General features: G+C 66.3%; 1 protein-coding gene across 5 annotated transcripts in view; it reads right to left on the minus strand.

The window, feature by feature from the left end:
- SMTN (smoothelin) overlaps positions 1-26,059 on the minus strand; it is a 55,536-nt gene that overhangs the window by 8,359 nt on the left and 21,118 nt on the right. For 3 of the 5 annotated variants that reach the window (XM_044990584.1, XM_044990585.1, XM_044990586.1), the window contains exons 7-20: positions 25,890-25,983; positions 25,069-25,388; positions 24,179-24,245; positions 21,405-21,506; positions 20,391-21,047; positions 19,493-19,581; positions 12,030-12,188; positions 7,417-7,492; positions 6,739-6,903; positions 4,626-4,688; positions 4,308-4,368; positions 3,501-3,671; positions 3,283-3,406; positions 1,235-1,386 (exon numbers count right to left, since the gene is read on the minus strand). In XM_044990584.1, coding sequence (XP_044846519.1) covers positions 1,235-1,386; positions 3,283-3,406; positions 3,501-3,671; positions 4,308-4,368; positions 4,626-4,688; positions 6,739-6,903; positions 7,417-7,492; positions 12,030-12,188; positions 19,493-19,581; positions 20,391-21,047; positions 21,405-21,506; positions 24,179-24,245; positions 25,069-25,388; positions 25,890-25,983 — 2,300 coding nt within the window. The remainder of the gene's footprint in view (positions 1-1,234; positions 1,387-3,282; positions 3,407-3,500; positions 3,672-4,307; positions 4,369-4,625; positions 4,689-6,738; positions 6,904-7,416; positions 7,493-12,029; positions 12,189-19,492; positions 19,582-20,390; positions 21,048-21,404; positions 21,507-24,178; positions 24,246-25,068; positions 25,389-25,889; positions 25,984-26,059) is intronic. The other 2 variants (XM_044990587.1, XM_044990588.1) reach the window with 2 other exon arrangements.

Here is a 26,059-nt window from a genome sequence, read left to right on the forward strand (position 1 = left end):
GGGGCTCCCTCCTCGCCTGGCTCCGCTTGGAATCGGTGCAAGCAGCTCACCGAGGGCCGGAGGGGGAGGAAGGGGGAGGGGGCCACCTGGCTTCCAGGCTGGAGGGATCGGTTGCTCTCATGGTCCACGCACCGGTCCCCGTTAAGGCAAAAGGCATCATTAATAGGAAGGCGGAAGTCCCAGGCACACGCACCCCACCGCTCACTGTACCCTGTGCGGACTAGACAAAGAGCACGCGGGCCTGGGGAGCCGACACCCACGCACCGTCTGGGGCCTCCTGGCCCCCAGACGTCATCCCCGCAGGGCAGCCTGCACGGGCCAAGGGAACTCAGAGATACCCTCCGACACACCCCTCCCCAGCCTGTGGAGACACTGGAGGAACTAGCCTGCCTCTGGCTCCGCGAGGGTGCAGCCAGCCACTGAAGGGAAGGAGGGATAGGTGGATGGATGGATGGAGAGACAGAAGGAAGGAGAGGGGCTGATACTCAGCCTCCAGCTGGACCCGCTCCCTTTTCTCAGCACCCCAGGAAACCAGAAGCGAAAAGGGGGAGCTCCGGAAGCTGCAATAGCCCCCGGGGCAGGACTCCGCCCCAAGCCGCCTGGGCTGCAGCACTGCACTGCACCAGGCTCCACCAGCCCTGCCATCCCTTCCCCACTCGACGCCAGTCAAGCCCCAGGCAGCTTGAGGGGCCTCCGCCTGCACAGGTTTTGCTCCAGCGTTCAAGCGGTTAGAAGAGGCAGGGGCAGGGGCTCCGTGCGCCCAGGGTTAGCCAGGGAAGGCCGGCCACTGTCGGTGCTCAGGGGCATGGCGGGGCAGCGGCTGCTGGTTACAGGCAAAGAGCTCTCTGGGGAATCATTCAGTCCCTTGCGAAGGCTGCTCCGGGGCCGTCTCAGTGATGCTCAGGGCTACAGGGCGAGAGGGGTTTGACCCGACATCTCTGCACTGAGCACTGGGCTGCGCTGGCTTCCTATGCACCTGCACGGACGTCGCTTTGTCCAGGGTCAGGCCAGAGCAGGCACGCACGGCATGCTGGGAAGCAGCAGAGCCGGCCCGAGAGCCCCAAGCACGTGGCAGGGCAGCAGGGAGCCGGCTCAGCTCGGAGGAGAGGCAGCCCTGGGGGCACTTGCTGCTTCCCTGCGCCAGCCTTAGCAGGGCAGTGCCATGCTCCTGAGCCAGTGGAGCGGGAAGGGCCCCTGCCTCGGCCCGCACGGTGCAGCGGGGAGGGGTACGTACTCTGCCGAGGAGAAGGCCACCTCAAAGTTGTGGCGGCGGTTCTGGGGCGTCAGCTGTGTGTAGTCGAAGGCCTCGGGGAAGAAGTTGTGGACGAGGGCGCAGAAGGCCATGCCGTCGCTCCAGCTGGAGGAGAAGTTCTGGATGTCCACGTGCTGCGGGGCAGAGGCAGGGTCAGGCGAGGGAGCAGGCCCAGAGGTGAGCAGGAGCCGGTTTGCTCCAGTTCACAAGAACCGGTTGTTAAATTTAGAAAAAGGAGTAGAACCGGTTGCTAAAGGGGTGGGCGGGTGGACAAACTCCGGCCCGCGGGACCATCCTGTCCGGCCCACCTGAGCTCCCAGCTGGGGAGGCTCCCCCGGCCCCTCCCCCGCTCCCCCCCTCCACAGAGCCACCGGCGCCAGCGCTCTGAGCAGCATGGTAAGGGGGCCAGGCCGGGACTGGGAGGAGGGGTTGGCAGGGCCGCCCAGAGTGGGGGGGCAAGAGGGGCCCCCACGAGAATCTCTGAGGCTCCCCCTGGTCCCGGCCCCCCCCGCCTTCCCCCTCAACCTCCCCCCACTCCCTGTCCCCGGGACTCCCTGCCTCCCCCTCTCCGGGATCCTCAGCGTGCCGCGTCCAGGAGCGGCCCTGGACAGCGCTGCAGCAGCGTGGCTCTGGGGGCAGCTCAGGTCCACGTGGTAACGGGGCAGCGAGCTCCAGCAGGCCAAGCGGCAGAGCTCCTGGACGCAGCGCGCTGAGGCTCCGGGAGAGGCGGGGGGTAAGCGGCATGGTAAGGGGCCGGGGGGGTTGGATAACGGGCAGGGAGGTGTTGGATGGGGCAGTCAGAGGATGGGGAACGGAGGGGGGTAGGCGTGGGAGTTCTGGGGGGTCTGTCGGGGTGGTGGTGCATGGGGTCGGGGCAGTCAGGGACAGGGATCGGGGCGAGTTGGGTAGGGGGTGGGGAGTCTCGGGAGGGGGGGTCAGGGGACAAGGAGCAGGGGGGTGGTGAGGGGTTGTGGGTTCGGGGGGGGCAGTATGTGGGTTGGGGTCGGATGTGGGGCGGGGGGGGGGGGGAAGACAGGTCTGTGGGGCTTGTACTCACCGCACGGTTCCCTACCGGGTCTTTGGCGGCACTTCGGTGGTGGGTCCTTCACTGGCTCTGGGTAAAGGACCCGCCGCCGAAAACCCAGAGCGAGTGAAGACCCCGTTGCTGCCGCCGAAGTGCCGCCGAGGACCCGGTAGGGAACCAGTTCTTAGGATTTTGGGAGCTCATCCCTGAGCAGGCCCTGGCCAAGAGCCGAAGGGGATGGGGGAGCAGGGTGGGGACTAGGGGTGAAGGGGAGGGGAAAGGAGAGCCCAGCCTGGCCAGGAGCTGTAGCGGAAGGAGGGTGGGGGCAAGCAGGGCCTGCTGCTCGGAGCCCCCCTAGGGGTGCCAACTTTCTAACTGCAGAAAACTGAACACTCTTGCCCCGCCCCTTCCCCAAGGCCCTGCCCCCACTCACTCCATCCACCCTCCCTCCTGTCACTCACTCTCACCCACTCTCACTCACCTGCTCATTTTCACCGGGCAAGAGGTTGGGGTGTGGGAAGTGGTGCGGGTTCTGGGGTGGGGCCAAGGATAAGGGGGTTTGGGGTGCAGGAGGGGGCTCCGTGCTGGGGAAGGGGATCGCAGTGTGGGAGGTGGCGTGAGGTCCAGGAGGGGATTCCAGGTCTGGGCAGCAGCCGGCACATCCCTCCTGCTCCTAGGCAGAGGGGCCAGCTGGCTCTGTGCCTCTGCAGCTCCCATTGGCCACAGTTCCCAGCCAATGGGAGCTGCAGAGTTGGCACCTGCAGGCAGGGGCAGCGCACAGAGTGCCTCTGGCTGCCCCTCCGCCCAGGAGCAGGCGGGACATGCTGGCCGCTTCCGGGAGCCAGGCAGGGAGCCTGCCAGCTCCACTGCACCGGCACCACCGCCAATCAGATTTTTAATAGCCTGGTCAGTGGTGTTCCAGATCTGGCAACCCTAGCCCCGGAGGATGGGGGGCAGGGAGTGGGCCCAGCCTGGCCAGGAGCTGCACAGGAAGAGGGGCACTGACCTCGTAGCCCCGGGTCTTCGCTCTGCACCAGTCCAGCAACATCTGCTTGATGCTGTTGGCGTTGGGGACGCCGAAGCTGGAGGAGCGCTGCACGGCCACCCGCGACATGGCCGGGCTCGAGGGGCTGCAGGGAACACACACACAGCACGTTGGTCAACTGCACACAGTACCGGCCCACCCCAGCCCAACCCTGCCCCGGTCACACCCGGTGCCCTCACCTCCCGCTCTCCTTCTCCAGCTTCTCGATCATGGCCTTCCGCGCCTGTGTGGCCGACGTCTTGGGCAGGCTCTGAGCCTTCAGCAGCTCCTTCTTCTTCTCGGCCTGGCGCCGCTCCAGAGCGGCCAGACTGCCCTGGCGCGAGCTGCTCTCGTCCTCACGGTCAAAGATGCTGGGGGTGGGGGGGAGAGTGACAGACTCAGCATGGAAGGGGGTCTCTGTTCAGCCAGGTCCCAACAGCACCCCGGGGAGGGGGTGCAGGGATCTTTTCAACTCCACCCATGGGGGCCCTCAAGGAGCAGCTGCAGCTCCCCAGACTCAGCTGCAGGCCCAAAGGTCTCAACAGGGCCCCCCAAACCAGGGGAGAATCTGCCTTCATGTGGCAGGGATGACACCACTCAGGGTTGTGAGAGCCTTAGATCAGTGGGGTCTGCACAGTGCTCAGAGATCCCCGAGTGACAGGCTCCGGGTTCTCCCGGCCCTCCCATAGTGCACTGGGCACTCAGCCATGTGGGACATCACAAGACTCCCAAAGGCCGACACCCCGTGGGGGCTGCTGGAAGGACACGTAGCAGGCAGCAGGCTGGGTGACAGCAGGTGCCCTGGGGAGGTGGAGGGTAGCCAAGGTCGCTGACCCTTGGGGACACCCAAATACGGTGAGTAGAGACCTGTGCCACCCATGGACCCCAGCAGGTGGAGGCAAGCGGCCCAAGGAGCTCGGGCGGCACACACTGAGCTGCCATGCCTTCCTCCACCTTCCCCAGGGCATGGGTGTGGGGCACTGCCCGTTCAGCAGGGTGTCACTCACCTGCCCACCTTCTTGGACGAGGAGCTGTAGGAGGATTTGGTCTGGACAAACGTGCTCCCATCTGCAGAGACAAGGAGAAGAACCTCAGTCACTGGTGAGGGAGGTAGTGGGAGCTGTCTTTTCCCTGTGCCTGGCGCTGCCCAGAGGCACCGCAGCCTGCTTCCGCCAGGGCCCAGCACCAACGGGCAAGTGGCTGCCCCTCCCCCCAGCCCAGGGCTGAATGCCCAGCGCCAATGTGCAAGCAGGTGCCCCCAGAGGAAGGGGGAATTGCCACCAGGTGGCAGGAGAGCAGGCCAGGACGGGGCAAAGGGCCCTTACTCTCCGATCTCTTTGTGTAGCTCGACTCCACTGTCGTCATCCGGGAGGTTTTGGTGCCGTCATCTGCAAAGGGAGGAAAAGACAAAGAAGGATCAGCCAGGGTGGGGCGAGACCCGCCCCTGGAGAGGGCAGGGCAGTGAGCCGGCGTGGCTGCAGAGAGGCAGTTGAGTGAGGCCAGCGCGTCCCGCAAAGGCCAGGCCAATGGGTGTGTGTGCAGCAGAGTCCGGGGCAGGAGGCGGCAGGGAGGCCCGGCCTGAGGGCAGGAGATGCAGAGAAGGCTCTGCCCCAGCCTGGAGACAGGAGAGAAGAAGCCAGTGGCAGTGAACGAAGGGCAGAGGCAGTATGAAGCCATGGCAGGCTTGTCTGAGGAGAGAGCCACCCAGCGACAGCCGGGCCAGGCCAAGAGCCAGAGCAGCTGGTGGAAGGGCCCACGTGGCCAAGCTTCCTTGTATGCCGGAGAAGGCAGGTGGCAACAGGAAGGAACCGTAAGAGCCAGGACTCCTGGAGCCACAGGCGTAGGAAGCAGGGTGCAGCTGAGGGCAGGGCACACAGGCTGATGGGGTAGAGAAGAGTCCCAGCCCTGGGGGGGCTGTGCTGGACTGGAGCCCTCCCTGCCGGCAGAGCCCCCTGGGCAGGGCTTGCTGGAAGGCCTGGCTGCCTGAGCTCATGCCAACCTGGGCAGCAGCTGCTGGCAGGTAGAGGAAGCACAGGAAGGGACAGATGAGGCCAGGAATGGCTCCAGCCAGCCAGTGGGAGACCCAGCTTTAACAAGGGGCTTCAGAGGCCCTGTTACAGACCCTTGGCCACCCCAAAGGCTCCATGCCTGCCATGCCGGGGGCCGGGCTCACTGGGGGCTCCCCATACAGGCCCCATGGTGCGTGTAATCCTGTGCCCCAGGTCCAGCTCTCCCTGAGCCTGCCACAGCATTGCTGGCATGTCCCTGGAGCCCCTGGGGAGCAGGGGATTCTTGGCACAGAGGCTGCACCTCCAGAGCCCAGACGGCTCTCGGCAAGGCAGAGCACATCAGCGCTGGTGCTCTCGGCAGTGTGGAGCCAGGCCCCATGGCTGCCAGCTGTCCTGGAGTGGCTGGGCCCAGAGGCCCTTTTTCAGAGTGAAGCCCAGGCAGCCAAGCACTGTCTGCACAGGGGCGGCGAAGGACAGAGAGAAACAGAGAGAGACTCCAGGAGCAGGGGCTGCGCCTTGGGAGATGATAGAGAAAAGGTCAGCAGAGACTGGCAGGCACCCAGAGACGGCCCTGGGCCAGGGTGGCAGAGGAGAGATCAGCAGAGACGGCCCTGAGCCAGGGTGGCAGAGAAGAGATCAGCAGAGACGGCCCTGGGCCAGGGCGGCAGAGGAGAGATCAGCAGAGACGGCCCTGGGCCAGGGCGGCAGAGGAGAGATCAGCAGAGACGGCCCTGGGCCAGGGCGGCAGAGAAGAGATCAGCAGAGACGGCCCTGAGCCAGGGCGGCAGAGAAGAGATCAGCAGAGACGGCCCTGGGCCAGGGCGGCAGAGGAGAGATCAGCAGAGACGGCCCTGGGCCAGGGCGGCAGAGAAGAGATCAGCAGAGACGGCCCTGGGCCAGGGCGGCAGAGGAGAGATCAGCAGAGACGGCCCTGGGCCAGGGTGGCAGAGGAGAGATCAGCAGAGACGGCCCTGAGCCAGGGTGGCAGAGAAGAGATCAGCAGAGACGGCCCTGGGCCAGGGTGGCAGAGGAGAGATCAGCAGAGACGGCCCTGAGCCAGGGCGGCAGAGAAGAGATCAGCAGAGACGGCCCTGGGCCAGGGCGGCAGAGGAGAGATCAGCAGAGACGGCCCTGGGCCAGGGCGGCAGAGGAGAGATCAGCAGAGACGGCCCTGGGCCAGGGCGGCAGAGAAGAGATCAGCAGAGACGGCCCTGGGCCAGGGCGGCAGAGGAGAGATCAGCAGAGACGGCCCTGGGCCAGGGCGGCAGAGGAGAGATCAGCAGAGACGGCCCTGGGCCAGGGCGGCAGAGGAGAGATCAGCAGAGACGGCCCTGGGCCAGGGTGGCAGAGAGCGGGCTGTGCTGAGCGTGAGCAGGACCACGCCGTGAGACCAAGTGGTAGCGCCCAATGGCCTTGCAGGGTCCCTTACTGGACTGGACGAGGTGCTCGGTTTTGGTGAGCGTGTGGCGGGCCGAGCCATCAGCCGACTGGGCGCTCTGCCGGGTGGTGGTCTCGGTGGCATGGCCTGTCTTCCCCGCCGCGGCCTGGCTCTTCACCTCCTGCAGCCGCTGGCCCCGCTCCTTGTCTCGCTGCTCTGCAAATGCACGCGGGGGATGGCGTTAACACGGAGATGAGGGCACCAGGGGCGATGGATGCTGCCCGGCATGGAGCCACCACAACCTCTCTGGGGTGCCCAGCAGCCCTGCCCCGTCCATCCTCCGCGACACGTCCAGGAGTCAGGGCCCCGTGGGGAACTCCTTGGCCTGACAGAGCTGGAGACACAGCAGGGGGGACAGGGCCATTCTCCAGCCAGGCCCCTGCTGCCCCTCGCCCATGATGCTGCCATGCCAGATGGCTCCAGGGCTATGGTTCTGTGGAGACTCGCACACAACGATCCGCAAAGGCTACAGAGCCTGCCTGCCTGCATCGCCGAGCCCCTCCCTGGGGGAGGGCCCAGACATCGGCTCCTGGCTCCCTGACCCACCTCTGCTGCTTCTGTTCTGCCAGCCTGCTGCCAGGGTCAAGGTGCCACCCCCCAGCCTACACGGGCCCTTGGGTGAGCCCACAGCTCCCCCCCACCAACCCTTGGGGAACCACGAGCAGCTACCTCTCTTCCTCTGGCGCAGCTCCCGCATGGCAGAGCGGATCAGCCGTCGCTCCTCAAAGTCCAATGTCTGGTCCAGCTGCCAAGGCAAGCGTGACACCAGCAACCTCAGCAACCGTGGTCTCACCCCCTGCCCCACAGCCACCCCCAAACTCCACCGCAGCCTCACCCCCATCCTGCCCCACAGCCACCCCCAAACTCAACCACGGCCTCACCCCCATCCTGCCCCACAGCCACCCCCAAACTCAACCGCGGCCTCACCCCCATCCTGCCCCACAGCCGCCCCCAAACTCCACCACGGCCTCACCCTCCCACCATGCCCCACCATGGCCTCACCCCCATCCTGCCCCACAGCCGCCCCCAAACTCCACCACAGCCTCACCCCCATCCTGCCCCACAGCCGCCCCCAAACTCCACCGCGGCCTCACCCTCCCACCATGCCCCACCACGGCCTTGTGACAAACTGGGAATGTTCTTAATGTTTTCTCTGAATACTGTGTTGGTGCCTCAGTGTCCCCTCTGCAGTTCTTAAGTATCTAGGTGGTGGAATAAGGGGGTATGGTAGCTGCAGAGCAAAGGGCCAGTGCACCTAAATGCCTGGCACTCTGTCTCCTAGCAACTGGTGGCCTGGACCCCTCCTCTGCAAAGGTGCCAACTGAAGGTGTTGGAGACAGAGGTCAGGTGACCTCCTGGCCCAGGAAAGGAACTGAGCAGAGGAGGAGGGGCTGGAGGGGGTTGCAGTCTGGAGCTGGCTGGGGACGAGGAGTGAAGTGCAGACGTGGGGGTCTGGCTCACTGCCCCCCAGAATGGACCCGGGCGAGGGGTCTGGTTCTCTGTACCTACAAGCTCTGTTTTAGACCCTGTTCCTGTCACCGAATAAACCTCTGTTTTACTGGCTGGCTGAGAGTCACGTCTACCCTGTGGCTTCCCCAGGACCCTGAATGCTCCAAGGAGAGACCCAGGAGGTGAAGCCATGTGAGCTTCTTGCCCTGAACAAGTCTGCTCCAAGGGAGAGGAGGCTGCCCAGAGTCCTGCCTGGCTTTGTGGGGAGCAGTTCCAGAGCATCGCCCGGGGACTCCGTGACAACTGGTGGCAGAGGTGGGATGTCCTGCACCCCGTGAATGGCGCTTCTTGCAGTAAGTGACTGGGGAGCAGTAAAACAAAGGAGGGATGAGGAGGACCAGGCGTGCTGAAGGCTCAGAGAGGGACGGTTTCAGGGGGTGAATAACCTCTGGGAGTGTGTGACCAGCGAGGAGGACGGTTGGAGTAACGAGGTCCCCCTGAGGACTGCGGCGAGCAGTCTCGGGGCAGAGGCGCTGGCCGCTCGACCCTGGGAGAGAGAAGGACTTTTGCAGTAGCAGGGTTCCCCTAGGGATTGCAGGAGCAGTCCCAGGGCGGAGGAGTCTGCAGCTCGACCCTGGCAAAGAGGTGGAGATCACGAGAAGGGCTGGCACACTAGGGGTTCTTCCTGGAAACCATGGGGGAGTCAAGAGCACGCAGGCCTGAGAGTCCAGAGCCACTTGGGAATGGTGAAGTGATGGCCTATCACCATCTCCTTGAGAAGGACATTGTGATCCTGTGCACACAGAGAGGGTTACGCATGGGGAAGTTCACCAAGGCACAGTTAATTGTGCAGTTGGAGGAGGAGGACCGCTCTGAGGAGCAGATTCCTGACCCAGATGGGGCTACAAGAGGATCTGGGAGCAGCTGGAGCAGCAGCCAGGCATCCCCGAGAGTCTGGTCCCCAACCAGACAAGGGTCTTCACGATCAGGTTCCCCCATCAGGGGATTGGAGACGGATGGGATGGGAGCAGAGTCCGAGAGAGCGAGAGGACCGTGAGAGAGAGCAAGAGCCCGAGGAAAAGCTGCAGGAGAAGCAGCAGCAGCATGGACTGGCGATGGTGGAGCGGAGAGACATAGGGGGCTGCCCAGGGGTCAGTGGGGAGACACGCCTGGGGTGGCGAGACCCTGGGACAGAGAGAACTGTGGAGGTGCAGCCACAGATGCTATGGGGCTGTGGGACCTGGGTGAAGGTCCCCACGGTGAAGCCCCTCGCCCTGCCTATGGCCCGGATCCCTGTGTAGACCCAGGAGGGGTCGGGCTGGCTGGTCGTTGGGGTTCTCCAGGATATCGGCTGGGAGGCCCTGTGGGGGGGTGACTGTGTCTCTTTGGGACAGGATCCAGGCCCTGCTCCTGTAACGGCCGAGGGTTTGAATTCAAATCCAGGGAACCAATTGGCTAGGAGGGAAATGGTCAGTGAAAATGCAAATGAGCTGGCTGGCAGGGGGGAGGGGCTGCAGGGCTCAGGATACCTGCCTGCCTGTAACCAGCCCCCTGGGGCTGAGTGGGAGGGAGAGATGCTCCCCGCCCCCCTGCACACCGGAGAGGGGCTCACACTGGCTCTGATGCTGTGACCAAAGCAAGGAGCTCGCTGCCTGCCCCCACTGGGTCAGCCAGGGCAGCGCTGAGCACGGGGGGGAGCTGAGACCCCAGCTGAGTGGGGGGACACCCAGGCAGGGCAGGTCGGCTGCCAACCAGGTTTGTCTGGTCCAGATGTGCTGCTGGGAAGTGATCCCATGGCAGGGAGGGAGCTACCAGGGACAGGGCTCAGGGGGGCTGTGACCCCAGGCCCAGCCAGCGAGAGGGAGCAGGTCCCACTCCCTGCCCCAGCAGCTGAATCCCAGACCGAGCTGCAGAGGGTCCCCTCCTTGGAGAAGCTGAGGGAACTTGCTGGCCACCGCTCTGCAAACCCCCTTTGGGAAGGCTGCAGGGACATAGTCCTGTGGGAGAAGGGATTCCTGTACCAGGAATGGGCTCCCCAAGGGGAAGTAGAACTGGGGGGGGGGGGGGAAATCGGGAGGCAGCTGGTGGTGCCCCAGGAATCCACAGGGTTCTTCCCTTTCGAGCTGCTGTATGGGAGGAGAGTGAGGGGACCCCTGGCCCTGAAAGGGGAGGATTGGGAGGAGAAGGGGGGAGACCCCCTGGGGAATCTCTTCCCTGAGGTGGGAGCCAATCTCCCCATCAGGTGTTCCCCGATCAGAGTCACTGGGAAAGCAGCCCAGATCCTGGAGAGAGAGGTCAAGGACCTGCTGGCTTTAGATGTGATCCAGCCGTTTTACAGCCCATGGGCCTCACCTGTGGGGCTGGTCCCCAAGGGAGACAGGATGATCTGGTTCTGTGGGGGCTATCAGAAGCTTAAAGCCATCACAGTGTCCGATGCCGACCCCATGCCTAGGCCTGGGGAGATTCTAGACAAGCAGAGGACAATAGAGAACTTGGCCCTGGCAGACACTGATAACATGGGCATCTTTAGCCAGACCTGGGATGAACAGGTGTCGCAGGTGAAGAGGGGGCCGGGCTGCCCCAAGGAGGTGGGACTGACGGTAACAGCTGGAACGTGTAAGGTGGGGACGGCAGAGGTGTTGTATCTGGGCCACAAGGTGGGAAGCGGCTGCCCAAGCCCAGAGCTGGCCAAGGCCAAGATGGGGGCTCTTAACCAAGAGAGCCCGAATCGCAGACCAGGGCGCTGGGAGAAGACCCCGTCCCAGTCTGAACCCCAGGGGTATTGGGCTGGCAAAAGGGTTCGAGCCGCATAAACCTTCCCACATGCGGCCTGCGAGTGCCATCGAGCACCCCCGGCCTAAGGGAGGGCGTGAGACTGGACTGTCCTGGTGTAACTCACCCCAAGGAATGGGAGAGATGCTGGGGCATCCCTGGGAACGTTGGTGGGTTCGAACTTCCCCAGGTCACTGGCTGAAGTGACCTCTCTCAGTTCGGTCTCGAAGGGGGGAGAGATGTGACGAACTGGGAATGTTCTTAATGTTTTCTCTGAATACGGCGTTGGTGCCTCAATGTCCCCTATGCAGTTCTTAACTATCTAGGTGGTGGGATCAGGGGGTATGGTAGCTACAGAGCAAAGGGCCAGTGCACCTAAATGCCCCACACTCTGTCTCCTAGCAACTGGTGGCCTGGGCCCCTCCTCTGCAAAGGTGCCAACTGAAGGTGTTGGAGACAAAGAGGTCAGGTGACCTCCTGGCCAGGGAAAGGGGCTGAGCAGAGAGGAGGGGCTGGAGGGGGTTGTTAGTCTGGAGCTGGCTGGGGACAAAGAGTGAAGTGCAGACGTGGGGGTCTGGCTCACTGCCCCCCCCAATGGACCCGGCCGAGGGGTCCGGTTCGCGGTACCTACAAGCTCTGTTTTAGACCCTGTTCCTGTTAGCTAATAAACCTCTGTGTTACTGGCTGGCTGAGAGTCACGTCTGGCTGCAAAGTGGGGGTGCAGGACCCTCTGGCTTCCCCAGGACCCCGCTGGGGCGGGCTCACTGTGGGAAGCGCACGGAGGGGTAGAGGATGCTGAATGCTCCAAGGAGAGACCCAGGAGGTGAAGCCGTGTGAGCTTCTTGCCCTGAACAAGTCTGCTCCAAGGGAGAGGAGGCTCCCCAAAGTCCTGCCTGGCTTGGTGGGGAGCAGTTCCAGAGCATCGCCCGGGGACTCCATGACAGGCCTCACCCCCATGCTGCCCCACAGCCACCCCCAAAACCCCACCGCCCCCTCAAACCCAAGCCACAGCCCGGCTGGAGTAGCTCAGTGAGGGGCAGAGGGAGACAGGCCCAACGTACCATCTTATCCAGCACCTCCTCCTCCTCGATCCTGCTCAGCTCCTCAGCGCTCAGCTTGCTCCTCCTCTCCGGCTCCCTCGCCTGGGCCTTCTCCATCCCATTGGACAGCTCCGGCTCAGGAACCGGCACCTGGGGCTGCTCCACCAGCTCCGCCTCCATCTGCAACAAGAGGGGCCGATGTCAAGAACCTCCCAGCTCCAGAGTGCCCTGCCCTGCTGAGGGCCCGGGCAAACCCCACGCGCACAACCCCCGGCCCCACAGGGAGAGCAGCTCCGGACGCTGCCCCCGGCCATCAGATGAGCCGGGCGCCTGCCCACGACCAGCCGACGACTTGGTTTTACACCCCTAGCAAAGGGCAGCTCCAGTACTACCGTGCCCTCAGCGCCAGGCTGGGTATTAGCTATGGGCTGACGAGAGGGAGGAGCGCCACCTACTGAGCTGCCAATGCCACTGCCTGACCATCTGCCCTGCTCCCGCTACCCAGCGAGCCAGGCCGTACCAGCGAGCCCAGCAGAGGCTCCATCTGCCAATCCTCTACGGCCACACAACAGGCTGAACAGTCCTGCCCTTCCCTAGCGCCCCCCGCTAAGCCCCCCAGCGTTCCATAAGTAGAGCTCTGTTGGGGGGCAGCCCTGACCATCTCCACACGCAGAGGGGACGTGACTGACCCGAGGTCACCCAGCAGGCCAGGGCAGGAGCAGGGAATAGAACCCGGGAGTCCTGCCTCCCAGTCCTGGGCTTCTGCCACTGAGCTGCATGTGACAAAGCGGGAATTTATTGTAATACTTTTAGGTCATGAGTTTGTGCCTCAGTTTCCCCTATGTGCTGGACTGTCACCAGCAGGTGGAAAAGGGCTGTTTGCACTCTGGGCAGGCCACTCTGTGGCCTAGCTGTCTGGCCCTTAGATCCAAGTTCAATGGTGCTCCGGAGAACACAACGGAAGATCCAATTACCCAGACGCTGACACCAGAGGCACATGGACTTCCCCACCTCTCAGCAAGGGGGCTGCCCAGCTCAGAAACAGGGGTCCAGAGAGGTGTGAGGACAAGCGTTGGCTGCTAGTGGCAGTCGAGAGGCTCTGACCTGGGATTTGGACCAAGAGCCAGAGTTCACTACAGCTTGGCTGGGGCACAGGGTGACCCAGAACGGACAATGCTTTACCCCTCATTCCTCTGGGCTACCCTAAGGACATCCTGTGACTAATAAACCCGACTGGCTTGACAACGCTGCGAGTGTCTCCGCACAAGCTGGACAAGGTGCATGCATCCCCCAAGAGCGGACAAGTCCCCCTCGGCTGTCTCAGCGGGACTCGCTGACCAGAGCTCACGGGTGGAGCAGCTGCAGACCCAGAGGTCCAGCCTAAGGAGGCGGTGAAGCCGTGTGGCTTCCCCTGGAGGAAGTGAGAGACGCCGGGGCTCTGGCCCATGGAAGGGTTCCTCCCAGACGCTGTTCCAAAGCTGGCCCTAGCTTCGATCCTGTGGCTCCATGACACCATGGCCATCACCCCACACCACCAGAGCCCGGGGCAGACGTGTGCTGCTCCTGCAGGCAGGCGATTCCTTCCCTACCCTCCCAACTCCTGCTCTCCGCCTCAAAGGGTGCGCAGAACCCTGCAATGGGAACGGAAAAGCCGGGGACAGGGCTAGTGGCAGGTTTCATGGCATGAGGGTCCATGCAGCCCATCCGAGCTCCCCAGCAGTGAGTATACACGTCAGGCAGACCAGTTACACCCAGGCAGTTACACATACACGTCAGGCAGACCAGTGAGCAGGGGGGCTGCCCGGGGCAGGCAGGTGGGCTGGGCAGCAGGCACCGGGGAGCGGGAGAGGTCAGGGCACGCCTCTAGCTCCAGCACAGGATTTCCAGGAGGATTAAGGGGCTTATCGGAAAGAGGATCCTGTGCTGGGGATCAGGAGCTGCCCTGGCAACGAGGCAAGCCCAGCCTCTTGTGAACAATCATATGGTGCCGGCTCCTTGTCAACACGACCCCCAGCGAATGCAGCCCGGCCAGCCGGCCAGGCCCAAAATAGCACCACAAAGGCCTGTGGACGGGGGCTGAGACCACACCTGCTTGGCTCCATTCGCACCCCCTGGCAGAGCAGCAGGGCCCGGGCACCCCTGGCGCTGGCCGGCTGAGGGGCTGAGAGGGAACAGCTCGCAGTAGCCCCATTGAAGCAGGGTGCCCCCATGGCAGGAGCGCAAGGCAGGTCAACATACACAGCACAGCTGCCCTCTGGCTCTAGCGTGCTGGGCGTGACGGCCGGCAGCGCGGCCTCTCTCGCTCTGCCCAGCAGCTCGCTGGGGGTCTGTTCTCTCTGGCTAAAACACTAGGGGACCAAGGGCTGGGATCTCCCAGCAGCCCTTGGGGCAGGGGCCGACCCGATGCCCAGCGCCCTTGGCAGGAAGCTGGCCTCTGTGGCCACCAGGGCTGGTGGTAGGCAGGCAGCGATGGGAGGAACCAAGCCTAGGGCAGGGCTAACGCCTGTTGTCAGCCGGGCCCACTGGGCTGTGTGCACAGCAGCCCGACGAGCCCCGGTGCTCAGGCAGACTATCCCTGCAGGGCCACACCCAGATCCAGGCGGCTCACACCCCCCTGCCCAGCAGCCAGGGGAGATCCACCTCACAGCGACGCAGCGAGGAGCTCTGACATGCCCATAGTGCCCCAGCACCCGCGGGAGGGCGCAGCTCCCTGGCTGGGCTCGGAGCTGCGGTAAGGAGGCCCCAGGCCAGCTGTCCCTGCAAACAAACGCGGGCAGGCAGCAACGCCCAGCACAACAGGCTGCTCCAGACGGCACGTCAGCAATGCAAGGCAGGCGGCCTGGATTGGCTCCGGGTGATCGGAGCCTCGGCTGGCACAGGTCTCCCCCAGCAACCCCCAGCTGTAATCTCCTGCCCCAGTCCCAGCTAATCCCCCGTGAAAATGCGCCTGCCTGGCCCAGCAGCAGCTGGCGCCAGCTCTGGGGCTCCCCCACTGCAGGAACAGTTTCCCTTTGCCCGGGGCCAAGGCTTGGGGAAGGGCTGACAGGGGCCTCGCCCAGGGCCGCCTGCCCCAGCCCCAGCCCCAGCCCCAGCCCCAGCCGGGGGAAGGGTATGCGAGGTGCCGGCACTGGGCACCCAGAGTAGATTTTCAGACCAGCCAGCAGGGGCAGGCCAGGGCTTCTGCCCAGCAACATCTGCCCACCCCTGCCTCCTTCCCCCTTGGAGGGAAGAAGGGACCCAAGACACAGCCAGCCAACGCTGCCCGTGGGAGGGGCTCTCGGGGAAGCCGTCCACTGGAGGGAGTGGGGCTGCCCCCCCGCCTTCCCCTGCCCAGAGCCTGCACACTCACGAAGCTGTTGCTCCTGGAGAGGTGCACAGACGACGGCCTGCGGGTGCTGGAGAAGGTGGGCGGATGGGCCACGGGGCTGCTGGGCTCCTCGGTGCCCGCAAAGTGGGCACAGGGATCTTGTGCCTCCAGGAAGAGGGTGCTGGGGTCCTTCTCCTGCAGATCCCGGGCTCCCAGCCAGAGCGTGAGCACCTCCAGCTGCCGGCCGAGGCGAGCCTGCTCCCCCCGCAGCACCAGGTGCTCCTCCTTCAAGTCGTTGAGGGCACTGGCCAGGGGCTGCAGCTGCTGTAGCGCCTCCTCCAGGCGCCTCTCGGTGGCCAGCTGGAAGGCCTGGAGGTCCAGCTGGATCTCCTCCACCGTCACCTCCCAGGCATTGTCCAGGCTGGGGAGGTGCACCCCCGGCATGGTGCTGGCTGGGATGGGACACGGGCTCGACAGGGCCCCTCGCTGCCACGCCGCAGGCTCCCGGGGCGAGACGCCGTGTGGCCAAGCCCCTCTCGCTGCCAGCTCCGGGCGGTGGGCTCTGCAAGCTCCCAGCCCTTTATAGGGGCTCTTGGGCGGTGCCCCTCCCCGGGGCTGGGCGCCACCAGCAAGGCTTTGTGTTCAGCCCAGCTATTCTTATCGCACAGGCCGGGGCCTGGCAGAGGGGCTGACACAGGAGCCGGGGGGGGGGGGGGGGGGTGCTGAACTTGGGACAGTTCCCAGCGCAGGCCGGGCAGTGATGGACTCGGGCCAGGTGGCCAAGCCGGGGGGGCAGGGGCAGGCACTAGGACATCCTCCGTGTGCAAGCCACCTGCCTCCCCACCCCCACACACACCCTGGGCTCCCCCTCAGCAAGTGGGGGAAGGGGTCAGCCAAAGCAGGGCTGGGTAGAAAGGGGTGTGGACAGAGCAGCCCAGCCCCCGCCAGGCCGCCCCCCCCCCACAACACACATCCAGCCCCCGCCATGCTGCTCCCTCAGTACACCCCCCACCTCCCCCAGCCCAACCCCCGCCAGGCCGCCCCCCCCACGACACACATCCAGCCCCCGCCATGCTGCTCCCTCAGTACACCCCCCACCTCCCCCAGCCCAACCCCCGCCAGGCCGCCCCCCCCACGACACACATCCAGCCCCCGCCATGCTGCTCCCTCAGTACACCCCCCACCTCCCCCAGCCCAGCCCCCGCCATGCCACCCCACCACACTCCCCCAGCCCCTGCCATGCTGCCCCCCCACCTCACCACTCTACCCCCCAGCCCCCATGCCACTCTCCCCTGCACCCCCTAACTCCCCCAGCCCAGCCCCCACAACCTGTCTGTGACTCCCCCAGACCAGCCCCAGCTGTGCCACCCCCCGCACCCCAGCTCCCACAGGCCAGCACTAGTGTCCCCTCCCCACACCCTAAGGAGGGGGAGGCAGGGCCCTCAGCACACAGCCCTGCAGTTCCTTTGGGGAGGGGCAGCCTCCCAGCGCCACCCATGCCCGTCCAAGCAGTGCACCCAGCTCCCATCCTGCGCCCTGACAGTGCCAGCCCCGCGCCCCGTGCATGGATCTCACCCGCAGGAGGGGAGGCCTCCACCTGGGCTCTGGGCCGGCGCTGCCCAGCCTGGGGGCAGAGAGCGCACAATGCACAGACAGGAGGTGGCTGCCGGCCCAGGCCAGGCCCTCCTACCCCTCCATGGGCCATAGGGGCAGGATTTCCTCTGGGGCGGGGTAACAGACACAGCCCACCCCAGCTTGGGGTCCTCAGGGGGTCCCCATCTTCACCCTGGGCCTCCCTCCCCATGGCCTCGGTGCACACAGCCCAGTGCCAGCGTTGGCAGGGACGCTGTTCCCCCTCCCCGGCCTGCTCCACCCACCGGCGCCAAACCTCTCTGCCTCACAGGCCACTCCCCGCCAGCTGCTGCCGCCCCACCGGGGGCTCCGAGCAGGCAGCTGCAGCCCCCCGGCTGACTCTGCTCCGACACCAGCTGGCCCGGGGGCGCTGAGCTCCCGGGAGCACCTGGCAGGGCTGGTAAATAAAGCATCAGGCAGGCGGATCAGGTTCCCAGGCAGCGAGTGGCAGCAGGAGTGAAGCACCCACCCTCAGCCTGCCCCCTCTAGGGCCCAGGAGCTCGCAGCGCCCTCCGCAGGGGCCCCTGGAATAAAGCACCCCCCCAGCAGCCACACTGCTCACCCCTCCGCATGGGCACCTGCCAGCACGGTCCCCTTGGCCCCCCGCCCAAGCACCTGCCAGCCCCAGCACACTCCATGCCCTTGGCCGCCCGTACCTGGCAGAGGTCGTGGGCTGCTCCTCCTGCCCCTCTCCCCTGCGGACAGCCTCGGCGCCCACCTGGCAGCTGCGCTCTCCCACTGGGCAGACCCAGCTCCGTGCCCTCCATGCTAATACCTTAATGAGAGCTGACGGGCGAGCCCGCACTGCGGCCAGGCCACGGGGCCGCGTTAGCTCATTAGTGCGGGAGAAGCCACCCCCCCCCCCACACACACACCCAGCAAGAGCTGTCCCTGCCGAGCGCACGGCTCCCGCGGAGGTGCTGCCCTCCTCCCCCAATCCGCCCTGCGGATGCCCCTCAATCCCAACCCACAGACCCCCGCTGCTCCCTCAGAGCAGGGCTCAGGAGCACCAGGGCTGCGGGGTGGCGGCTAGGCTGGAGCCCATGTGGCTGCCCTACAGGGAGCGCTGCCCCCCCCGAGTGTGGCCCCTGCCGGGACCTGGACACGGAGCGGCCGAGCTGCAGACTCAGCCAGAGCTGCCTCATGTACCCTGCGGAGGGACAGGCCGGCTCAGCCCCTTCCGCCAGCTCCAGGAGCCGTATGGGACATGACTCCGGTGCTGCATCTCCTGGGGAAGGGGAGATGCAGAGACCTGTGCCACAAGGGGGAGCCACCCACAGGGCACGTGCCAGGCCCGGTGCCATCCTGGGCCCCACGGCCGCTGGGCCCCTAACAACACTGCAGCCTGGCCCCGACGCCTTTGTTTTTCCTAAACACTGCAACACGCCTGAGTGCTCTGCATTACCCTACATGGCCAAGAGTGCCAGCCATGCCTGGCCAGCTCAGGGCCTGGCCACACGCGCCCCCCCCTCCCCTCCCCTCCCCCTTGGGGGCACACGCCTGGCCACACGCGCCTGCCCCCCGCCCTGGGGACATGTCCAGCTGCACACGCCTGCCTCCCCTGCAGCGTTCCCTTCACTGGCTCAGCTCCAAGGGCCACCCCCCACGCGCACACACACACACACACCATCCCCTCCCCTGGTACACACACCTCCCCCCACAGCCAGCCCCCCGGTGCACGCCTGGCCACACGCAGGACTCCCAGCTCCAAGCAGCCACCTAGGGGCTCGGTGGCCACTCCCCGAGGCCAGCCAGCTCTGACCCCCTCGGAGAAGGAAGGCAGGCAGGGGAGAAGGGCACGTTTTCCAGTCCTTCCAAGAATCCCACTCTGGAGCCATGATGGGCAGGGGCTGACCCAGGCGGCTCCTTGCTGTGCCCAGCAGGGTCTGGGGCAGAGGTACCACCCCCCCCCGCACTCTGGGAGGGCTCTGGGGTCCTGTCCCGTGGCTCATGGGGTGAGTGAGGCCCCCAGAGTGAGGCCAGGATCCCCAGAGGGTGTGGGGGAGAGGGCTGCCACCCCTGACACAGATCACACCATCACAGAGCTCCTGGAGTAACACTGCTCGGACCTGGCCACCAGGGGGGGCAGCTGCGACAGCTCCCCACCAGGCGCTCGCCGGGCTCAGTTGCGAGGCCCCCCCCCGGCCGACTCGGCAAACACCCTGGGGGGCTGGGGACAGGCCTGGCCCAATCCCAGCAGGGAGCCGCGGGGCCCATAGCCAGGCCGGGGCTGGATCTGGTTTCACAGCAGAACCAGTGGAGGCCCAGGGACTTGCTTCCCTCCTGACCCGCTTCGCACAGCCTGGCACCTGCTCTGTGCTCCCCCAGACCCAGCCAGCCAGGGCTGGCAAACTCCTGCACCTGCCGGCTCAAGGGCTGAAGCATCCTTCCCTTGCGCAGGGCAGGGGCCCGCCCTCGGGGACAGCCTGCACCGGGCGCGAGGTGCCCAGGTGGGGGCATAGCGTGCGGCAGGGCAGGACTCAGACGCCTGCAGGGGCAGCAGAGGCCTCGTGTGCACCCAGGCCCGCGGTGGTGGGGGGCTCACCTTGCTGGCTGTGCTGACCCTGCCGGTGCCGCTGGCGGTGCTGCTGCTGCTGATCCGGATGGGGGAGCTCCGCAGCCCCAGGGTCAGCTCTAGGAAGGGAGGGCACGAGAGCCTGAGAGCCAGCTGGGGCCAGCCAGCATCGGCCGCGGCTAGCTCAGCATGTCCCCCCGCCCCAACACTCACCCCAGCACCCCACGGAGCCACCCAGGGCTCAGACCCGACCCCCCCAACTGCCGAGCCCTAGAGGACATGGCCCCCCACCCTCTCAGAGCCCATTCCCCCAGCGCCAGGGCTCACCATGCAGAGTGAAGCCCACTCCTGCTGATGGCACAGCTGGCCTCTGCACAGGGAGGGGCCAGATACACAGGGATTCCCCAGCCCTGGCAGGGGATTCCCCCTAGGAAACCCAGATTCCCCAGCAGGGGACCTGCCTGCTCCACAGTGAGGGACTGAGGCCCCCAGGCACCCACAGCGAGCTAAGGCGCTTCCCAGCTCTGAGGCAGGACTGGGAGGGATCCCCTCCTGGGGGTGAGGACCCAATGCCCGGGGAGTGTCCCACAGCCCTTCGGCTGGAGCCGAGCCTCCCCTGGCTGGGAGAGGGGGCAGCCAGCCCTGGGGCCATACAGCCCAGCTCCAAGAGCAGGTCGAGGCTCTGCTGATTTCCCGTGAGCCCCACTGATCTGCCCTGGGGAGAGGGGGAACCATGGGGCGGCTGCTCAAAGGCATCCTAGCGTGGTAGCCGGGCGGGGGCCAGGGCTAGGCTGCACCCCCACATGGCTGCAGAGCCAGCCCCACCTGGGGATGCTCAGGAGCGGCTGCACTTTGCTCCCAGGGGCAGAGCCGTGAGACCCGCACGTCGGCAGCTCAGCCCTGCCGCCGTGGCAGTCGTGGCACCTACCTGCCCGCTGGCTGCCTGGCGCGCCCACGATGCGGCTGCTGACGGGCTGGGCCCTGCCATCCTTGATCTCGATGGTGAAGAGCGTTTTCATGGTGTCCTCGTCCCTGGCGCTGGCCTTGGTGCCGCAGGCAGGAGGCTGGGGCCGGGCCGGGCGGCTGGGCAGAGAGGCAGCGTGCTGGGTGCCAGGCTCCTCTGTGCAGGACGAGCTTCCCACGGCGTTTTCAATGGGCCTCTGGGGGGACGTCAGCCGGCCGCCCTGCGATTGGCCAGCCTGGCTCCTCCCCACAGAGCTGCCCTCCTCTTTAGGGCAGGCTGGGCCCCCGGCCATCGCAGCCTCTGCCTCCGAGGAGGAGGTGCGGCGCTCCGCACGGCTGCTGGCTGGGGGGCCCCCTGAGCCCTCCTTGGCTCCCCGGAGGGCAGCGTGGCCCGGAGGCACCGGGCTGAGTCCGCACCGGGGACCGCTGGGTAAGTCTGCTGTGCGCTGGGCACCCTGGGGGCGCAGGAGCTGCTGCTGCAGGGCCCAGGAGCCTTTGCCAGGGCTCTCCCACTTCTGGCTGCAGGACCTGGGAGCAGGCTGGGCCAGGGAGTCGGAGGTGAACTTGCGGACGCGCTCCCGCACCGAGTTGGCTCTCTGGAAGGGCTGCTCCCGCGTGGGCTCTGGAAGGGGAGACAGGAGCCGAGTGAGGACTCGAGCCATTCGCCCGCCTGTGGGCACAGAGCCTGACTGGCACCGGTGCGCTTTGCCCAGGAGGGGCCACATGGCATCCCCACCCCCAGCTCAGTCAGGTTTCAGGAGGACCCTGCCGGCCCATTACCCCAGAAGGGGGAGCAGAGAGGCAGCCCTGCCCCAGCTCTCATGCCCCCGGGACAGGTGCCCTGCCCCAAAGGGTGGCTGGCAAGCAGGGCCGGGGCCCTGCCAAACCGCATCCCTAGAGCGGCAGCGTCACAGGGAGCCCCTCCCGGGAAGGATATGGGGCAGAGCACAGGCCAGGGGGCAAGGGGAGGGGGCGTTACCTGTGCTGCGGGCCAGGAGCGGGGAGAACGGCGCAGGCGGCATGTGGGCGTAGCGGCGGAGATCCTGGCGGGCAGGGGTTCCTGGCACATCCTGGGTGGGCGCTGCAGCCACAGCGGTTGGCAAGGACCAGACCAAGGTAGCATTTTCAGAGATGCAGACAGCCCAGCCCAGGAGAGCCCCGTTAGAACAGCAGCGCCAGGCATCACCTCCGGGCACAGCAACCCGCAGCCCACCCCATGGCCGGGCAGCCGAGCCCCCCGTCACAGAGCTCGGCGCCCTGTGGGTACCCAGCCCCATAGCCAGCAGAGGGCACCAGACTGCAGCCCTGCCCCCCCGCTCTGGAGTCCCCAGGAGGGGCAGACTCAGGGACAGGGCCCACGTTCCGCCCGTCCCCCCTCCAAGGGCACTGCCAGGCTGGGGGAACCTGGCCAACGTCCTGCAGAGGTGCCCGAGGAGCGCAGGGCTTGCTGCAGAACCAGCCCCCTTGCACAGGCTGCATTCGTGCCCCCTCTGCCTGGGCCTCCGGCGAGCCCTCCGTGCTGAGCACTGCCCGGGGAAAGCCCACCCGCAGCGGTAGCCATGAGCGTCCGCCCTGGGAACCTGGCCCCAGGGGTTACACTGGGCCAAACCAGGACCCCTGACCCTCCATGAGCACAGAGAACAGTCCTGTGCCGCCAGCCGCCAGGGCCCCCAGGCCCTCCGCTACGACCGACCCCACCACCCAGCCGGGGCTAGTCCAGCAGGTGAGCTCCAGGCTCAGCCCAGCGGGCGATGCTGCCAGGGCGCAGCCCTGCGGCGAGAGCTGAGGGGAGGGGCTGCCCTGGGGGCTGCGGGAGACGTCCCCCTTCCCAGAGGGGCGATGGCAGCCGCCGCAGTGCGCCCTGTGCAGCTCCTGCTCCACACGCGGCCTGGCACGGTCATCCCCAGGCCCCCCTGCTCTAGGCAGGGACGCGAGCACCACGCAAGAGCCAGGCTCTCTCAGCGGGACGCTGAGCCCACCTCTGCCAGGCCCCGGCCCAGCCAAGCAGTCCCCCTCTGACGGCTGTTGGGGGGCCTGGGGGCTTGACCCACTTCCACAGGGGGACCCTCTTGGCCATGGAGTGGGGCTGGAGTGATGCATGGGGCGGTGCCTGTCCCGGCTCTGGGCAGACCCCAGAGCTGTAGGTCTCCAGGCCTCCTCCCTGCCCCTCCCGCTGCCAATCTCACCCGGCCTTGCTCAGTGCCTGGGGGCAGCACCTGCTGGGCCTTATTCCCCCCCTCACGCCCCGGCGCAGGAAGCTCGGGGGCTGTCACAGAGACCATCCCCCCCCGGGGGTACTGGAGAAGGGCTACGCACAACGACCCCTGCTCCGCCTGGGAGCGGGAACCCGAGAGCCTGTCCTGCAGGGAACTCCCGACTCAGCCCCTCCCCGGCCTAGCAGAGACCCTGGCAGGCTGAGTCAGGGGGGCTGCCCAGGCCCTCAGCTATTTCCTGCAGCTCCCCAAGCCGCAGCAGCCGGCAAGGGGGGGAGGCTCCGGAGCTGCCTGGCGCAGCAGGCCCATGGGACGAGTCGAAGCGTGGGGCGGAACCCCGAGCTGGGAGCCCAGCTCCCCTGCTGAGATGCCTCCAGCCAGCAGAGCGGGGTGGAGGGCCAGGAGAGCAGAGCGGTGCCGAGCCGCCCGCCTTATTGGGCTAAAGAATGTAAAAGGCCGGAGTTTGCTGCACACACGGATTCCCTTTCATGGCCCTGCAGCAGCCCAGCGAGCAGGCAGGGGATGTCAGCAGCACCAGCCCGGCCCCGCTCCCACATCAGCAGCTGATGAGCAGGGTCAGGGAGGGGTCACAGGGACGCAGGGGGCACCCCCTCCAGGACCCCCACGCAGACCTGCACCAGACTCCCAAGGCACCGCCATGTTTGTGCCCCCTGCCTTCGCTCTCTGCCAGGAGTGGTCTTGATTTTGCCTGGGAAGCTTGTCCCATCCCGGGGGGGGTGGAGGGGGGGTGCACATCCCCCAGCTGGAGCACAGACCCAGCTCTGCCCGGCCAGGAGCCCAGAGGTTGGTCACAGAAGGCTCAACTCCTTCAAACAGCCAGACCGGAGCCGAGGACACAGGCTGGCCAGGAGCGCCAGCAAGGCCACGCCGCCTCCCGCAGAGGGCAGCACTGAGCTCGGAGCCCACAGTGCCACCCACTGACCTACCTTGGAGCGTGGCACTGCTGCAAGAAAGCCCACAGCTCTGCCCACCCACGCCATCCACCACCACAAGGAGGTCCGAGCCGACTCTGCAGCCGGCCCAGAGGGAAGCACCATTGCGGGGGAAGGGGTTGGGGGGGGGGATGCAGCATCCCCAAACAAGGCAGTTCACAGCACAGCCACACTGGAAGAGGCACTGCTGTGGGGAAGCTCGCAGCCCCAAGGAGGAGACTGACACAGGGGAGCTCCCCCACACAAGCACCCCCAGCAGAAGCATTGCTGGACGTCTGCAAAACACCTCCAGAGAGGGGTCCCGCCACTTGCACAAGTCAACATGGCCAGCGCGGAGCTACTGCGGAGAAGCGCGAAGCGTCACTGGAGAGGGGGCACTGCTGCAGAGAAGCTCGCAGCCTCGGTGCCCCAGCATACAAGGAAGCCCTCACTTGGTGCAGGAAGGTCCCTAGGCAGACAGCCCATATACACTAGTGGGCACCATCTACTGGTGCAACTCCCGGCAGGGGCTCCCTGACCACAAGGCCCCGGCCAGGCACAGCTGGGGATGGCTGGGGAAAGGGGCTGGCGCTGCGCCTGCGTCTTACCAGCTCGCGTCTTGTTGGCAGCGCTGGCCGGCTTCTCGGGCGCTTGGCTTTTGACACAGACGCTGACCTGGGGGAAGGGGGAGGGTTAGTCCCAGCAACTCCTCAACCTGACAGGTGCCAGATAGTGCTGATGAGAGGTGCTGGGTAGTGCCTGCCTGGCCCCCCTCCCCCGGCTCTACCCACCCCCCTCAATCCCACCACACAGCCCCCTGATAATCCGGCCCCAGCTAGGGTGACCAGAGGTTCCGATATTTAGGTGTTTGTCCCTCATCCCGACCGATCTTTGGTCTGGACGCAATTTGTCCCGATATTTCGTTCCACCGGCAGCACTCGGCTCTTTTTGCTGCTCCGCCGGCAGCACTGGCCCCCCCTCCCCGCTCCGCCGGCAGCACTCTGCTTCCCCCCCCCCCCCCCCCCCAGCACTCTGCTTCCCCCCCACCCCCGGCCGGCAGCATTCTGCTCTCCCCTGCCCCTGCTGGCAGCACTCACCCTTTTTTTTTTTTTTGCTCCACTGGCGGACACCCCCCACCCCCCCGTGTCCCGATATTTTCTCCCTCTCATCGGGTCACCCTAGCCCCAGCCCCGCTGATGCGCCCCGCTCCTGCCCTGCAGCCCCCTGCCATGCCACTCGGGGACCCTGGAGAGGCGAGGTGGGACCTTGCAAGGCGCAGGGTAGTTTTGTGTCGCTGCTAAATGGGGACGTGTTAAGCCCCAGACTCATTTCGCTCACGTCCTGTTTCAGGCCTGGAAAGCGGGTCCCAGCGGCCAGCACGCGCAGTGCCCGGCTCAGCCCTGTCACATACAGCCCGTGGGCGCCGCCCTCCTCCCGCCGGCCCAGCAGCCAGTGCCCGTTCCTGGGCACCCCCCGGGAGGGGCAGCTGTCCCGTTACCTGGCTGCTCCGGCTCCCGTTGCTGGGCAGCCTCTGGCGAGTCTCCTCCGCTGGGCAGCTGTCACCCGTGGTTGCAGGTGCCGCTTGCTGCTCTGGCTCGCCCTGGCTGGACCCCCCACTGCCCCCTGCCTCGCCGTCCCCCTCCTGCGCGCAGGGGCTGGTCGGGCTCGCGCAGGGCTGCTCTGCCCCTGGGCCGGGCTCCGGGCTCTGGGAGCTGCGCTCCGGGGGCTCGGCTCTCTGCTGCGGCTCCAGCTCCGAGGACGAGGAGCAGCGCGGGGGATGCAGCGGGTCCAGGAGCAGCAGGGTCCCCGAGGGCGGGTCTGCAGGAGAAAGAACCAGCTTTTTATGGGGGAAGGTCGCCCCAGAGTCCCCCCACATGCACACAGCTACACTGCCCCACCAGCCCCTCCCGAGTGAGACCCCCACTGGGGCAAACCCTCTCCCACCGCTCCCTGCCGCACAGCAACTGCCCCGGCCCGGCCCTGCAGGGCAAGACCCCTGCTCAGGACCCAGCAGCAAACAGGGTGCTGCCCCGACCACACACTGCAGCCTGGGAAAGGGGCGGCTGCCCCACTCCGATGCTCCCTGCCAGGGAGAGAGCAGGCAGCCCCTACGGGCCACGACCCCATTGGGCAGGAATGGAGGGGTCCCGCCCACCCCGTCCCACTGCCCCTGCACGACCAGTGGGGGAGAAGGCTCTGGGCCCTCTCCTCTGGGCCCCCAGGCTCTGCCCCGGTGTGGGACGGGCCGGACGCGGCGCGCCGGGGCAGGACTTTGCCTATGGAAATCAAGCCCCGGTGGCAGGATTTACATGGACTCACCCTGGGCATCCGGTTTCTGGGGCTCTCCCCTCTGCTCACAGCGTAGCTCCCGGATCTGAGCCCGGATGCGCTCCCGCTCCTCCAGGTCCTCTAGCTGTGCCCAGGGGACAGGGGCGTGAGCGCCAGGTCAGCCAGCCCGGCTGCCAGCCCCCGACAGGGAGCACCCAGCT

This window comes from Mauremys mutica, chromosome 16, assembly GCF_020497125.1.
Source record: "Mauremys mutica isolate MM-2020 ecotype Southern chromosome 16, ASM2049712v1, whole genome shotgun sequence".
NCBI classification, from domain to species: Eukaryota; Metazoa; Chordata; order Testudines; family Geoemydidae; genus Mauremys; species Mauremys mutica.